This window comes from Chenopodium album, chromosome 27 (genome assembly GCF_948465745.1).
Source record: "Chenopodium album chromosome 27, dcCheAlbu1.1, whole genome shotgun sequence".
NCBI lineage: Eukaryota > Viridiplantae > Streptophyta > Magnoliopsida > Caryophyllales > Amaranthaceae > Chenopodium > Chenopodium album.
In genome coordinates, this window is record NC_137860.1 from 1,465,191 (window position 1) to 1,481,149 (window position 15,959).

At 31.4% G+C, this 15,959-nt stretch overlaps 1 protein-coding gene and 1 long non-coding RNA gene across 7 annotated transcripts; one reads left to right on the plus strand and one right to left on the minus strand.

The window, feature by feature from the left end:
* Positions 1-106: 106 nt before the first annotated feature.
* On the plus strand, positions 107-4,859 carry LOC145619227 (uncharacterized). 6 transcript variants are annotated; one of them, XR_014108102.1, is made up of 8 exons: positions 109-416; positions 532-666; positions 813-925; positions 1,942-1,981; positions 2,125-2,261; positions 2,490-2,560; positions 4,456-4,504; positions 4,631-4,859. It is a non-coding gene; the product is annotated as an uncharacterized LOC145619227 (long non-coding RNA). The 6 variants fall into 6 exon arrangements; XR_014108103.1 differs by having other exon boundaries at positions 107-416; positions 532-925; positions 4,449-4,504; XR_014108104.1 differs by having other exon boundaries at positions 107-416; positions 532-925; positions 4,626-4,859.
* A 180-nt stretch (positions 4,860-5,039) lies between these two features.
* On the minus strand, positions 5,040-7,549 carry LOC145619226 (uncharacterized). The gene is made up of 6 exons (XM_081673874.1): positions 7,342-7,549; positions 6,183-6,230; positions 6,014-6,051; positions 5,796-5,893; positions 5,454-5,536; positions 5,040-5,355 (listed from the first exon to the last, which is right to left on the minus strand). The coding sequence occupies exons 2-6, from the start codon at positions 6,217-6,219 to the stop codon at positions 5,297-5,299; spliced, it is 315 nt and encodes a 104-aa protein (XP_081530000.1). The 5' UTR covers positions 6,220-6,230; positions 7,342-7,549; the 3' UTR covers positions 5,040-5,296.
* Positions 7,550-15,959: the final 8,410 nt, after the last annotated feature.

The window sequence follows — 15,959 nt, forward strand, 5'->3', positions numbered from 1 at the left end:
CATGGCAAGGGTGTGGCAAAGTTCTTACACCTCGATTGTATCACTTAGCAGTAAGCATGCATTGTTACTTTCTTCTGTAATATTTTACTTAGCAGTTAGGAATCTTGACCATTATCTTCTGCAATATTTTACTTTCCTCTATCTTTGTAGTGTCTCTTTCATACGCCCCCTTTCTCGCTCTTCTTCCATCTTCGCTTTCTCTAAAACCATCAACAATGAGCAACTTCTGCGCTTTCTCATCTCCATCAAATGCAGTTGAATTTTTTCAAGTGATGGCTATCCAATTTAGCTGTGACCACTGATCAAGGCAATTCGCAGGTTTTCGGTGTCGGAAACTTGCACGCTTTCTCTATCTCAGTTTGAAGGTGAAATGATCGGCCAAAGATTTATGTTTTTTGTTACCTGTCAGTTTGAAGGTGAGTATCTCGCTGCTGAGCTCTTTCAATTTTTCTGGATTTTTATTGAGTATATATGTAGATTTTTGGTGATTTTTTAGGATCAATGTTTGAGTATAATTTGGGTTAATTTCAGGGGGAAATCCCAAATTTTGAAGAAATTAAGAGAAGATGAGGCCTCGGAGATAGAAGATCCATACTATTATGGCGGCTCTGGCTTTGCCGACCTTGCTGAACCTGGATATCTTGTTGTTTCCTCGCTATTCTACTGGTTTGTAATCATTTTTCAAATTTTGATTTCTGGGTTTGTTAAATTATTTTCAAGTTCTTCCATAACAGTTTAATTATAAGCTTTGTTGTTAGTCCAACGCTATGATATTATATTTTTAATTCAGTCTTTCTTTTTTGTCGAACAAGAAAAAATGCGATGATCGGCGGCGGAGGTAATGGTGGTGGCGAAGTTTCCGGCATCAGACTGCCGCCATCTCAAGACTGCAACCACTTAAAATATAAATGAAACTCATAAACTTGTAATGTATTTTCTCTCCCTTTCAATTTGCTGTGGTTGAATAGGAAGGTTCTGAAAAATTAGGCTTTAATTTTAATAAACAAAACTTCTAAATGGCAACTTCTTAATTCAGGCATTCTTTTTTGTTATCAAATTTTAATTTTTGAGTTTTCTTCTTATTTTGTTTATAATGTTCATCGGTCTTGAATTTCTACTTTAGTTGAGCTTTGTCATTCATCTGGGTATCTATGTGAAATGATCTGATATAACTCATAATTTTTTTTTTCTTTTCTCTTAATTTTATTATTCTGGTAGTATGATCTTATATGATAGTATTTGTTAGTTCAATTATGCTTGCATTTGTATAATTGATCATTATCTCATAAAACCCAAAAGGGATTTTATTTTAAAAATAAATAAAAAATTGGGGGTTTCTGATTTATTTCAGATTGTTTAGATTTTAAGGGGTTTTGTCAATTCAATTCAGTTTGTTTTAAAAATGGTTTTATTTTCTGATTCAATTCATTTAGTTCATAATTTTGGGATGGTTTGATTCAATTTGGTATATAAAACAGGTTTCAGATTAATGTTACAAATCTCATTGATTTTAGAAACAATATAAATCTACTATTATGCTCTTTGCTGCACAATCAGGGACAACCTGGGTACCGGAAAACACCAAACTTGAAGGAACTTAACTGGGGTGCCGGAAAACAGGAACTTTGAATTTTGATTTAGTCTATACATTTGCTTGGTTCAAGCTGCTTTGGTTTACTTGCAGTGAAAAGTTTAATTTGGTGATCGGACATGAGAAATAAACAATTTATGTGATGTAGAATAATAATAGATAGAGAGAGAGCTTTTAGCTTTTAAAACCAGGGGAGTAGTGAATATTGTTAGATCTGTGTGAGTTAAGTTATTTTTATTTTTTTTTTTAATTGAATTTTTTCCTCTGAACTATCACCTTCTATTTTGTTGGAATTGACATTATTAAATTGAGGAAAGCTTATTATTTATCTTGCTACATGTATTTTTCAGAAAAAACATTTGAGGCAACAAAATCAAGAGCTTGAAGGAGGTGAATAAATCTAATACTTCTATGTTCACACTTAGTAAGCTTGTTCTTTGATGGAGGAAGCTCAATTCATATTTAATGAGGTTGCATATCTTTTCACCCAACCTAAAAGTTTGGAACTAATACCCTTCAATATGTTCTTACAGAGGCGATACCTTCAGCAGAAAACCTTCAGCAGAAATTCATCCAATCCACCGTATCATGTTAGCTCAAAGATGAAAAAGTAAAAGTATCCGAAAGTCAGATCAAACAATTAAGCTAGCTGCATCTGTTAGACATCAAGGTATTGTCAAAATTATTTGTTGATTGATTTGTTAACAAAGGTATTAGTTGTAAAGAAATACCTTTTTACTAATGTTTCAATGTTTCACTACCACATTAGGTGTAAGAGCAAAGGAAATTGCATTATTTTACTTTAATAACTTTTTCGGTGACTGTTAAATACGAGCCCAAATAATGTACTTTGTTGTTTACCAATTTATTGGTCGTAATCATAGTGTGTGACTTGCAGTTTCGGTGTTTTTAAAATGGTCATTTCGTAAGTAATGGAGCTCCAAATGGTTCAATGACACACTTTTTGAGGTAAGACTCTAAGACATATTATGCTTTTAATGGTCAAATATCACTTTCACAATCTATGGTTTCTTTAACATTTAATTTTATTAAGATATCAAAATTTGTGTGCTCATAATTTGGAAAATTATGTCATATGCACATATTATATACTTTTATACCTCGCTCAACAAATCTGATATGATGATTAGGGATTGTGAGAGTTGATTTTCACTTTCAAAAATACAATTAAACCCACTAACTTAGATATAGCTCTTGCATTGTAGTCTAGAAAATCTTAAAACTGTTCAGTTTATGTGATTGGGTGATAGTTTAGTTATATGTGTTGGTTTTTGGTTTATTCTTTCTTGTTGCTTTTTATATAAACTATAAATCATAAAAACTTTGGCTGTTTATGATGAAAGCATACTAAACTTGACCGAAGGAAACCAGCGCCTCTACTCTTCCACCGCACCAAGGAGCTTCTTGTAGTGAGATGCAAGGGATGTTGTGAACAGTGGGAGGTCATAGAGATTCTATCTATTCATAGTGATTGCATGATCGATACAAGATATGTACTCTCTTTTTAGTTGGCTGATACTTTAGAATTGTATTGGATTATAGATATAGACATCTATTGTTATCTACTAAATTAATTTTGTTGATGTTAGAGAGAAATCCTAAGGCACGTATAAGTGTTGCAGAGGCACTTGGTATGTAATTATTTGCTCGACTAAGATTTGATGATAGAGAATTTTGACATGAAAACTGCTTTTGACTACCCACAATTCACATGTTACCTATGAATCTAGGAATTGATTGTATTAGTTTTGATTTGATTAGAATTAGAATGTTGAAATTTACTTTTATTTTGGTTGGTTGAGCACTTGAGTGTTGTTCAATGTCATTTGGGAAAGGGAATCTTGGGGTTCGCAAGAAATAGCTGTAAGATTCATGGATTATAGAGAGTAAGTTTCGTGATTTATAGAGAGAGTTTACATGTTGCTGGAGTTAATTTGGATTTAGTTTTTGTTTGGCAAGTGGAATAGAAAATCTAGAAACTCTTTCAAGACTACTCATGGCTATATATATGTCAGACTTGACAAAATCTCCAACAAGTATGTTTTCTCTATTGTGGGATTATGTTTAGTCTTTGATCTGTTTTTATAGCTTTTACCCAATCAATTTACATCATCTTAAGAATTCTATACACAGTAATTTGTCATTTATATGAATTAACTCGATACAAGTTTTTTTTTTTTTTTTTTTTTAAAGAAAATAGTAATTGTAAGATGGAATTACACATCCCATGGGATATCGTTAAGACTGCGACTGAATACTAACTGTAGGCTTGAGTTAGTATAATTGAGAACCGAAAACAATTCATTAGTTTGATAACTTTGATCTCTTGCATGCATGACCTCCATGAAGCTTAGTTTCTTTGAATTTTGATTCATAAATTTTTTATAAGCCCTATATACATTCTTAATCACCATATGCATCTTTGTATTGGTTTGTTTGAGATGGCTACGTGTATTAATTTGTTGTATGAGTCATTTAGGTATAACTGCCCCAGTATAGAGAGTAAACTGAAAGTTATACTTGAAAATACAATTTGGGAGAAAACATTCTTTATACCATCCAAGTATTACCCCTGATAACGGATAAAAGCAAACATGAACAATCCCAAGTTTGATTCATGGTCTTAACACATCATTTTGATTGTTTCAGGTTGTTCAAATTGATTTGCTTATTAATTAGAAACTCATGCATGTGTTGAGTTTGGGGATTAGCATGTTGGGTTATCAGATTAATTTATTTGCTTGAACATGTTCTCTTTTCATATTTCGTTGCTTTTTTTGCTCCTTTTTATTTTTTTACTACTACTTTTTGCTAATCTTTATTGTTTATTTTTGAGGTTGTAGATATGAGAAGAAAAGCAAGGGATGATTCTAGGAGAGGCGGCTATGCTAAGTATGATATATTATCTAATTTTTTTTTACTTTTAATTTTCCTATTATTGAAATAGATTGTTTGGCTTTTTATTTTATTTGTTTTTTTATTTTACTAATCTTTGGTCAACTTATTGATGAAGAGCAGATGAAGAGGAGTAAGCACCCTTCGCTGAATTATTTGCCAGAATTGATGCTGTGGACGCAAGTGCTGTCAAACGTGTAGCACAACACTTCTTGTTTATCAATTTTTACAATTAGCAAATCTGTATCGCCCTATTTAAATTTCCTTATTTTTAATTGATTTTACAATTTTGTCTAAATATTTAAAATTTAAATAAATGTTCTCTATCAAGTAGCTTTAATGTTTTAGAATATGTGTGTCGTGCGATATTGACTAGGAACATTCCTTATTTTGAGCTTAATTTTCTTTTTGTTGGTAATCACTTACCTGTTTATTCGCTATTGTCTATAATGCAATTAACTTGTGTTATTGTGGGTAAAAATCATTACAAACAAACTAATATGAGATTTAAACAATGTAACACCCCATCACATAGTCTAAATAAAGCCATAAACCCAATTCCTTATATAACTACACATTTTTGTTCCATGTATGCAATTCTATTTACCAATGCAATCATATTTATCGACATCTATGTTCACTAATTAATTCTAATGTCCATAAAAAGCATACATACTAGCAACAAAAAAGTTACACTTTCAGCCTCTCTCACTAGCAACATTATATTGCTTCGCACGGCAACCCTAGTATAGTATGAAGTAAATGTTTGAAGTCATTCTTTTCTACTATTTATGCCGGAAACCAACGGGAATTAACCTTCGGCCTCACTTTTTTCACAGAATCCAAACCTGCGAATAAAATGAAATCATGTAACAAAACCACACACTTAAGCAAACAAACACTATGCTATGCTTGCCATAAAATACAAGGTAAGTTATGAACTGACCAGCCAGCTTATTAGCTTCCTCTGGAGTAAGGCGTGCAAAGAAGTTATAGGAGGTATGAGGTGGCCTTATCTGGGATTCAGAGCTGCAACAAAATTTAAACCAGGCCACATACGTAAACACAACACACATATATAACTTAACCAGGCCACCCGTTATTGAGACGAATCTAACAAGATCATACATGACTACAGTTTTCTACCTATATAAGGCACAATCTTTGTTTGGTCATGTGTGAATAGTGACACATACACAAACGATGCAAGTGGACGGATGAGGTATATGGGAGGATAGAGGTACAGAAAAGCAAAAGTATGAAGACAATGTTGTGTAAATGTAATTACCAGCCAGCATCTTTCATCACTTTATGAAACAAAGACATTACATCTCCACCGGATTCACGATTTTGTAAGATGACTTCCAGCTTCAGCAGGACAAAGTACTGCAAAGTTACAAGTAGAATGCTTTTAATTTAGTTCTTGTTCTAGACAAATAAAAGGACTGTTTGCAAAACTCAAATAGAAGCCACAAAAATGATAAGCACAAACAATAACAACATTACATCTTTGGGTTTAGGGTACTCAAGATTTTCATTAGTTCCTGCCAGTTAAAAAAAAAAAACCCCGATTATGCAGAAAAATAAGATCAGTTGCAGGAATAACCAAGGTAAAGGGCAGAAACATAAAGGCAGAGGATGATAAATTGGAAAAAAAAAAAAGAGTGAGACTTGCCATCTTGGGGATTTGGGATTTTCTCTTCAATCTTCATCTTCTTCGCAGCTGAAACCAATCAAATAATCTCGTTAAGCTAAGCGACATAATGGTTGAAAGCTAAGTGACATAATGGTTGATCTTTCTATAAAACATTTATGAAAAAAAGGGTATATAGCTCATTCAGTTAACAATCACTAAGCCAGGAAGTAATACACAATTCACAAAATTGTATAAATTCAAGGGGCCATGCCCAAGTACACACACCAATCAATCTATAATATGTTAACATGCGAGCACAATGTATTGCATATGACTCGTGACTCGAAAGGAGTACACACCAATCCAGTGGCGGATCCAGGATTTTTTGGGTGCTAGGTCACCACCGACTACTAATCAATAATTAATGCAAGAATATTAAAAAAAAGCTAATATTTAAAAAAAAAAAATACATTCCAAAAGTAATAAATATCCATATTACAACCAAATAAAGGAAATTACAATTGCTCTCTACGAGTTTTCATGTTTTGATATCGATCTATAATATCATTCATGTCAACATTCAAAAACATATCTCGCTCTATATAAGTAACCAAGCAATCATTCAACATTTGATCTCCCATGCTATTACGCAATTTATCTTTCACTTGCGTCATTCCTGAAAATACCCTTTCTTTTTCGGACCAAAGAAACTTGTGATATCACACATTTTTTTTCCTTTTCATTCTGAAAATTAAGTTACATTAACAATTAGATTCAGAAAACCACAAATGCTTCAATTTACAATCCACATATGCAATTATACAAACTAATCAATTTCAAAAAAAAAAAAAACAGAAACCCTAAGTTCTAATATGAAATCATTAATTAATCAATTCAATCTATAATATCAATTTACAGGAAACAATTTATAATATCAAATTATCAATTTACAGGAAACAATTTCAATTCCTAAAAAAAAAAAAAAAAAAAAAGCAGCAATTCAATTTCTAAAAAATCAGAAACCCTAACTCCCTAAATTGATAAATTATCAACAATTTCAAAAAATTATAGAACACACACTAATTAACTAGATTAAATCACATAATCAACTCCATTTATCACAAATTCAAGTACTCAATCCAACAATTCAACAATTTGGGTATAATTTACAAATTTAAAAACTTAAAAACAAAGTTACTTGGCAGCAAGAAGAGTCGAAGAACGCGAGTGTGTGTGTATGCGGATGGAGCAGCCGGCGAGGTGGACAGGCGGTGCGGCGGCAACTCCGGCGACTGGCGGTGCGGCGGCGAAGAGTGAAGAGAGAGATTGAGATTTGAGAGGATGAGAGTGCGTGTTTGAATATGGTCTCCGTGCGTTTTGTTTCTTTTCCCCTTCCTGACTGTCCGTGTTTTTTGTTTTTTTAATTTTTTTTTTTTTTTTTTTTTTTTTAATTTTGCTAGGTCACGTGACCTACCTGGACCAAGGGTAGGTCCGCCACTGCACCAATCAATCTATAATATGTCAACATGCTAACACAATGTATTGCATATGACTCGTGACTCGAAAGGAGCACACACCAATCAATCTATAATATGTTAACATGCTAACACAATGTATTGCATATGACTCGTGACTCGAAAGGAGCACACACCAATCAATCTATAATATGTTAACATGCTAACACAATGTATTGCATATGACTCGTGACTCGAAAGGAGCACACACCAATCAATCTATAATATGTTAACATGCTAACACAATGTATTGCATATGACTCGTGACTCGAAAGGAGCACACACCAATCAATCTATAATATGTTAACATGCTAACACAATGTATTGCATATGACTAGTGACTCGAAAGGAGCACACACCAATCAATCTATAATATGTTAACATGCTAACACAATGTATTGCATATGACTCGTGACTCGAAAGGAGAATCCTAATTATACTGAGATTATTTATACATATCATTATATCTTGAAAGTGCAACTATAAGATACTGTAAACAATATGCTACAAGTTAAAATTAAGGCATAGCAGAATGAAAATTTCCCAGAGAATCAAAATTGCGAATAATTGAATAGCATACGAGGAGTGTATTTGTTGTCCAGGGAAGCCATATTTGGAAGGAATAACCTGGTTAGATTCATAAAAGAGAAAGAAATTCAATCAATTGAATTGATCAACACAGAATACAAAGTATGAATGAATTAAATTGCCCTAAAAAGAACATCAATACGTGATGTGCGAAAAAGATATTACAAACTTATGCAATCAATTGATTGACAAATTACAAAACGATTACCTTTGCGGTTCAATTTAGGGTTTTAGGGTTTGACAAGAAATCATGAATACTAGCTCAGCAAACAAAATCAACCAAAATCAATTGGCAAGAAAACACAATGTCACGAATACTATGAAACTAGATGAAGCCCGTGCGAGGCACGGTTTGTTAGTATTTTTTTATAAAACTTTTCATATTTATGTGATTAAAATTGTTATTAAATTAGGTTTAAAACATTAGATAAAATTTCTAATCTCAAAAGATAATATTTTGTATTTAATTAATTTAAACTTTATAATCACATTCGTCAATTTTACTTACGTGACATTTGAATTATTTAATTATAAAATAAATTAATAATCTCGAATTTAATTGGCTACAACTTAAATTTATAATTTTACGTGGCGCGCTAAGAAAACTAAATCCTATGTGGCTCTCTAAAAACTCGTGAAAAAACTCTCCTTTATATATATATACTAGGTTAGTTCCCGTGCCATTCACGGTAAATCGGTAATTTTCAGACTATTATTGGTGTAACACTATAATTATATATATCGTTAGAACTTGTAACATAATAATTCGTATTTAATTTCAAAAATTAAATTGTCCGAAAGTATTATAAACCACATGAAAAATTTAACTACGATATATTTATTTTCTTATTATTTCTAATATTTACTAAAATAAAACAGGGAAAATCAAACAAAGTATAAAGAGCTTATTAACAAAATGAGTTTTGTAAAAGTACTCCTTTGACTATGAGCGTTTTAAAATTCACAACAAAGTGATGCTCATACTATTTTTCCTTTTGACAAGAAAATAATAATTTTATAAATATGTACTTCGTATATAGCTAGTCTTCCATCTACCATATCTATATACATACAACATTTTTTTTCTTCTTTCATATAAAAATTGAAAATATAATTAAAAAAAGGTCATATTATCATATAGATAATATCACAATAAGATTTACCATAGTAATAATTTGGGCATGTGGTGTATTATAAAACTCGTGGTGTATTGATACAAAAATATTATATAAAAAGTATAATTTTTAACCCATATAATTCCTATTCTAAATACTTAAAAAGTTATGATAATATGTGTAAAATGACCTACATACTTAGTTTTTTTTTTTTATCTGAAGAAATAAATGTTTATATAAATCTGATAGATATAAATTTAATCTTTAATTAAAAGAATGTATTGTATGCTTAATAAAATAAAACATCGGTTGCATCATAATGTTACAGTATGTAGTTATTAGATAAAGATAGGAAACTAAAATTTTACATATAATTAAAGATACTTAACATATCAAATAATGAAATAATTAATATTTGAGTATAATATATAAGGAAGAAACATAATAATTATTTTGGAAGGAAAAAATATTTTATTTTTGTAAAAAAGGAATGAAATTATTATACTTTGTATTACGTATATTAAATCTTCTCTAAGAAGATTTTTTTGACAAAAAACCAAAAAGCAAAAAAATAAAATAAAAATGAAAATAAAAAAAAAAAAAAAACTTTTGGCGGGAAAATTTTTAACCAAAAGTTGACATGTGTCATCTTTGGTTTTGCCTTTAGTATATAGTTATAGATAGATTATAGATGGGGTTATTCTTATGAAAAAATGAGGTTACTCATACATATAAATAAAGATTACTCTTATAAGCCAATATGATCACATCGTGTGGCTAACCACATACAAGACTTACCAAAAATTTTGAAGAATCAATTATGAAACTCTATTTCCAAAATTAAAGATACTGTTAGGTACTTAGGTTGTTTCCTTTTAAAATATTTTTATTTATTTATCTTATTAAAAAAATATATTTTTATTTATTTACCCCTATAAAAAGAGCAGGAATTGTTCTAACTAGAAAGGGGCATGTGATAACCTCATCGTTATGAATATCTAACTATAAAATTAACATCACGAAAAGATTATTCTACAAGACTACAATATCTGATAGATATGGTCACGACGGATTAGGGAAGATTATTCTACACTAATAATGAGAAAGCTGTTATCTTAAAATTGTTATTTTTTTTTTTTTTTTGACGGGGTAAAACTGTTAATTGATTATATATTATCATAAATTTTTTTTTTTCTTTAATTGTAAGACAGTAAGATGAATTAAAATATGTCAATAATAGAGAGTTTAGAGAGAATTAGAGTAGTGTGGTTTGTATTAGCATATATGCACTAGTATATATACAACCTAGAGAGATTAGGGCTCGTAACCTAATATGGGCCCATTAGCTATACATATTATATGGCCTAATACCCCCTCAAGTTGGAGCATGCAAATCACAAATGCCCAACTTGCCAAGTAGATACAAAAATTGTTGTTTGTTCAATGTCTTTGTGAAAATATCCGCAAGTTGATCCGTCGTTTTCACATAAGATGGATTAATAGTGTCGTCCTGAATCACGTCCCTAACATAATGACAGTCAACCTCAATATGCTTAGTACGCTCGTGGAACACCGGATTTTGCACAATGTATAACGCCGATTGACAATCACAAAACAAACTCATCGCACGAGGATGCAAAACTCCCAAACTGAGAAATAGAGCCTTCAACCATTTCAACTCATCTGTGACATCAAATATTGAACAATACTCTGCCTCTGAAGAAGACTTGGCAATAGTCGGTTGCTTCTTAGTTTTCCAAGAGATAGGAGAAGCACCAAGAAATACCAACCAACCAGAAATCGATCGCCTCGTGAGAGGACAACTAGCCCAATCCGAATCACACCAACCTGTAATATGTAGATCACAATCAGAGCTCACGAGGATACCCTGACCCAGATATCCTTTTTAAGTAACGCACTGTACGAAGGGCGGCCTCCCAATGATTATAAGACCCACCAAACGACGATACATTTCATATTGTACAATTAAACTACTTGTCATCCCTCGTGACTTAGATTAGAACTTGTGCAAGCAATCAAGCATATACATACCTGTGTAAAATATTTCGATCAAAGAATACTCCTTCTATAATTGATTATATGTTTCGTACTCCTCAACTTCAGCTCGATCGATGACCATGTTCTCTCCATTTCTAAATATTTTATGCTTTTGCATTTCGAGGTCTAACTATGATTATATAATATTCTTAAATTGTATCGATATAAGTTACATCATCTACGTAGTATTTTACTAGATTTGTTTTGATATTGCCTTCATAATATTGTTTTTCTTCACTATAACCATTATTTGCGGTACGGTTAAAGTCCAACGTTAAAAAACAAATATACCAAACTCATATTATTACAACATAAATAATTATCAAATGAAAATGAGGAAGAAGAATTTTTTTAAGATTTTTAACATATTCAATTTCTAAAGAATCCTTGATTTGTGTGAGATTCTAGATAATAACAATTATGATTAATGCTCCCTATGATCTAATATACGGAGTACTAGTTATATAGTACGAAGTAAATGTTTGAAATCATTCTTTTACACTAACTATATAAGAATTCATTCTTTTATACTTCGTACTGATAATAAGGTAGCAAACTAGCTGGAAACTCAATGTTGCATTTATAACCGACTAGTGAAGTGGCCGCTACGTGCGCGCCTGCCGGTATGTGTAGAACTAGAACTAACAATAACAAATTTGGCGTTGACATTATTTATGCGCAGATGTTATTGTGCTAAAAAAAACCAATTAATTAAAATTGAAAGTGATAAGCTACAAATATAAATTACTACCCTAATGACAACACTAAGAATAATATGCGAAGGATCTTTTGTAAATTCTTTTCTCTTTCTCTGTGTATGAGAGCATATAATAAGTGATAAGCTATCATATGCTCTCCGTTTCATATTATGCGCAACAAAGACCTTAACACATACTCTTATGCAAATTTTGTTTGTGAGTGTTAAACAAATAGAGAAATATAGAGACACATAGGCATCATGCTTGTGACGAGAGAGACAACTTAAAAATAAAGGAATGAAAACATTTTTTGTACATAAAGTGTAGCTTCCGTTATTAGTAAATGTTGCACATAATATAAAACTGAATCGGTAATTAGATGATGAGATATTTTAATAGCTCTTTACATATCCTCAAGAAGGTTAACAAAATGCAAAGTAGCTTATTTAGAACTGAAAGTGGTTATTAGACTGAGCGATGCTCCAAATTGTCACATGCATGTAATTTGTGAGTATTTTATAACAATTTTGTCAACATTTGTATAAAGCTAAGTCGAACCATTTGATAATTCAAAAAATCTCGAGAGATAGATAGCTTGGTAAACATAATATTAATATTATTCATGCGGTATGAAACGGGGATGGGGTGGGTACAATAATAAATCTACTCTCGCCTTGCTAGTCACCCTAGTAGGTATGATTTTCATCCATCCCCAACCCCGATCTGCCAAATTAAATTCGCCTGGTTGGGACTATTCTTGAATGTTTACTCTCACTTAGGGGGTAAATGTATGTCTTCTTTTCGATTTTAAGGAACATATTGGCTTACTAGTTCCTCACAATGTTCTCTGGGTACATATGTGGGTAAGTAATTATCTACATCGTGTACTTGGAGAACTAGGGGAAAATATTGCCAAATTTTCCTTAAAATTGGAAAGTTGACATATATTCACTAGTGAGAGTAGACATTCAAGGATGGGTTAGGTTGGAGTGATAAGGACCCTTTGAAAACATGCATTTTTTCACTATATGAATGGTATAATCACCTTGTGTATGTACTTGAAGTTGGTTTACATAAAATATGTAGCAACTATACATTTTTCATAATATTTTGCTATATATGTTCAAATACAATTTACTAAATGGAGAAGTATCGGTGGTTAGATGTATGATAGACGTGATACATTGGAATTCTTTAATGGAGTTCATGAGTTTCGCAAGAGGGATTTATCTTATCAACGCAAAATGGGTGTCGATTGCATTTATTGTCTTTGTGTTGATTGCAATAATGTGAAGGTGGTCAACAGTACGTGTTGAAATCATTAGGGATCATGTAATATGTCGTGGGTTTAGACTTAAATACCACGTGTGGATTTGGCACGGTGAAGATGATGGATAGTACAGTAATGATGTGCATGATAGAAGCAATGAGATTAATGTGGACGAAGAATATGAGAATGATGAATATATATATTATTGATACTGGTGAGAATGAAGTTGAGCATGACCAGGTGGATGAGGTAGATGATGAAGAGGTGGATGAAATGTTGCAAGGTATTGAAGGTGGCGTGTAAGTTATTAACGGAGTCTTCCAAAAATACTTTGTATCCTAGGTGCAAAAAATACTCCAAAACTATCACTTGTGCTAACACTTTTTAACATTAAGCCGAAACATGTGTGGACGGACATTAATTTTACTTCTTTGTTAACCGCATTAAGTGAGATGTTATTAGAAGATACATACATGTCCTAATGATTGTATTTTTTATCGAAATGAGCATGAACAATTGGAGGAGTGTCCACGATGCAAGTAGTCGCGGTACAAGCGCATGAATTGCAATCCCGGTACGAAAGATAATTAGAATTTAATACAACCTTTTAAAACAAATTACATAAAGCTTATTTGTAAATTAACAAATTACGTAAAACTTCATATATATATATATATATATATATATATATATATATATATATATATATATATATATATATATATATATATATAACGGTTTTAGAAAACGATACAGAGATGAAAACAATTTCAAAAGTGACATTAATATCACATCCAATTTAGCTGAGATTGTTTCATAAATAGCAAGATTTACGCTATCATCTTCGATGAGGCATTCAATTTTATAGATTCCAATGTGGGGTGGGGTGAGATGCCCTAAATGTGCCTAATTTGATCCATCCAAGATTGTCATCAACAAAACGACGTGATGCTATGATAGAAGAACAAAAATAACCGTGTGCGTTGATCTCTACTGGTGTAGATTGTTTGTCTATCTGATACTAGTTCTCGCACAATTTATCAATAGACTTGTAATCCTCTATCTAACCTACTAAATCAAAGAAAAAAAACATTAATAATATACTTAATAGTAATGATTTGAATATAGTATAAAAAATAATTCGAAAATCTCAAGTCTCACCTATGATCACAAAAAAATGTCAAAGCATTTCTATCACAATGAATAGATGTCTTCCGATAACCATCAATATTAGCAATAGTGGATTGATTATAGATGCTGTTACTAGAAGACTCAAATGGATTCATATTATTTCACTTACACTAAGCTGCATATATAATATAAATAACATGTTACGTATGTATTGCATTGTTCTTATTACATTATTTCCATCACAGATTATAATAGCAATAGTATATGCATTTTTTAGAGCTGAATCAATATATCGAGTTGAAAACCCTAAACATGACATTATAAATAAAGCAAAATAAAAATTAAAAAACAATAGCAATTGACTCCTATAACAATGATTTTACTAGTGGAAGTAAAAAGCATGTGTATGTTAACTAAAAAATTTCCAACTAAACATGTACTTCAAAAAAAAAATCTATAATAAAAGGACTAGAGACACTTATGTATATATAGTAAAGTAACAAATAAGAAAATATATTCTCGACAAGCTCGGAATCATATTTACTCTTTGTGAATTAAACTTATAAAAGTCATAATCTAATCCAAAGATACTGCCGCATATCCAGTAGTGTTCTACACATTGTAACATTGGAAATGAGATTCCATTATGGATTATACAACGCACAAAAACTTGTGAGATTAATCAATACAAAATCACTTTGAGATCATTCATACACAAAACCAATAAAACTTTTCAATAGTGGTTCTTGGTTAAATAAAAACAAAATCATTACTGTCCTGGAGCAGTGATTAAGTTAGTAAGAAACCCTACACAGAATAACGTACATTATTGTTGATAGAAAAGCCACACTGCATGATTACTAATGCACTAAAAATATGCATTTTTTTCTATCTAATAATGCAAACATATCATATCTTAGTTGCATATAATTATAGAATTTGATTTTCACTCTTACCTACTTAAGAGGTACTCCCCTTTGTCCCCAAACAGGGTGGTACATTTTGACCAAAAAGTCGAGTGTTTTTCTATAATGATTTCTCAAACACATCGTTAGATTTAGAACCATAAAACTAATCTTTGCAGAACTGAATTTAGGGCCTGTTCTCTTACGTTGAAATTCAGTTCAGCTGAGTTCAGTTCAGTTCACTTCAGTTCAGCTTAATTCAGTTCAGTTCAGTTCAGTTCAGTTCAGGTCCTAATTTCCTTCTCTTATAAAATATTCATTTCAGTTTAGTTCAGCTCAATTCAGTTCAGTTCAGTTCAGCTGAGTTCATTCAATGAGAACAGGCCCTTATACTTTGTAACAATTTCTCAAAAACAATAGTTTAGAAAATTAATATAAATAGCATTTTGTATGACTGATTGACAGGGTAAAATCGTATCCCCTAATCAAAAGTAATACCTAAGTCCTCTAACTAAAGTAGATAGGGAAGTAGGGTCG

Coding starts and splice junctions, on each gene's coding strand:
- LOC145619226 (XM_081673874.1), bottom strand. CDS start 6,219: ATGAAGATTGAAGAGAAAATCCCAAATCCCCAAGATG. Junction 6,052..6,182: donor AATCCCAAATCCCCAAGATG/GCAAGTCTCACT, acceptor TTTAACTGGCAG/GAACTAATGAAAATCTTGAG. Junction 5,356..5,453: donor GGAAGCTAATAAGCTGGCTG/GTCAGTTCATAA, acceptor TTTTATTCGCAG/GTTTGGATTCTGTGAAAAAA.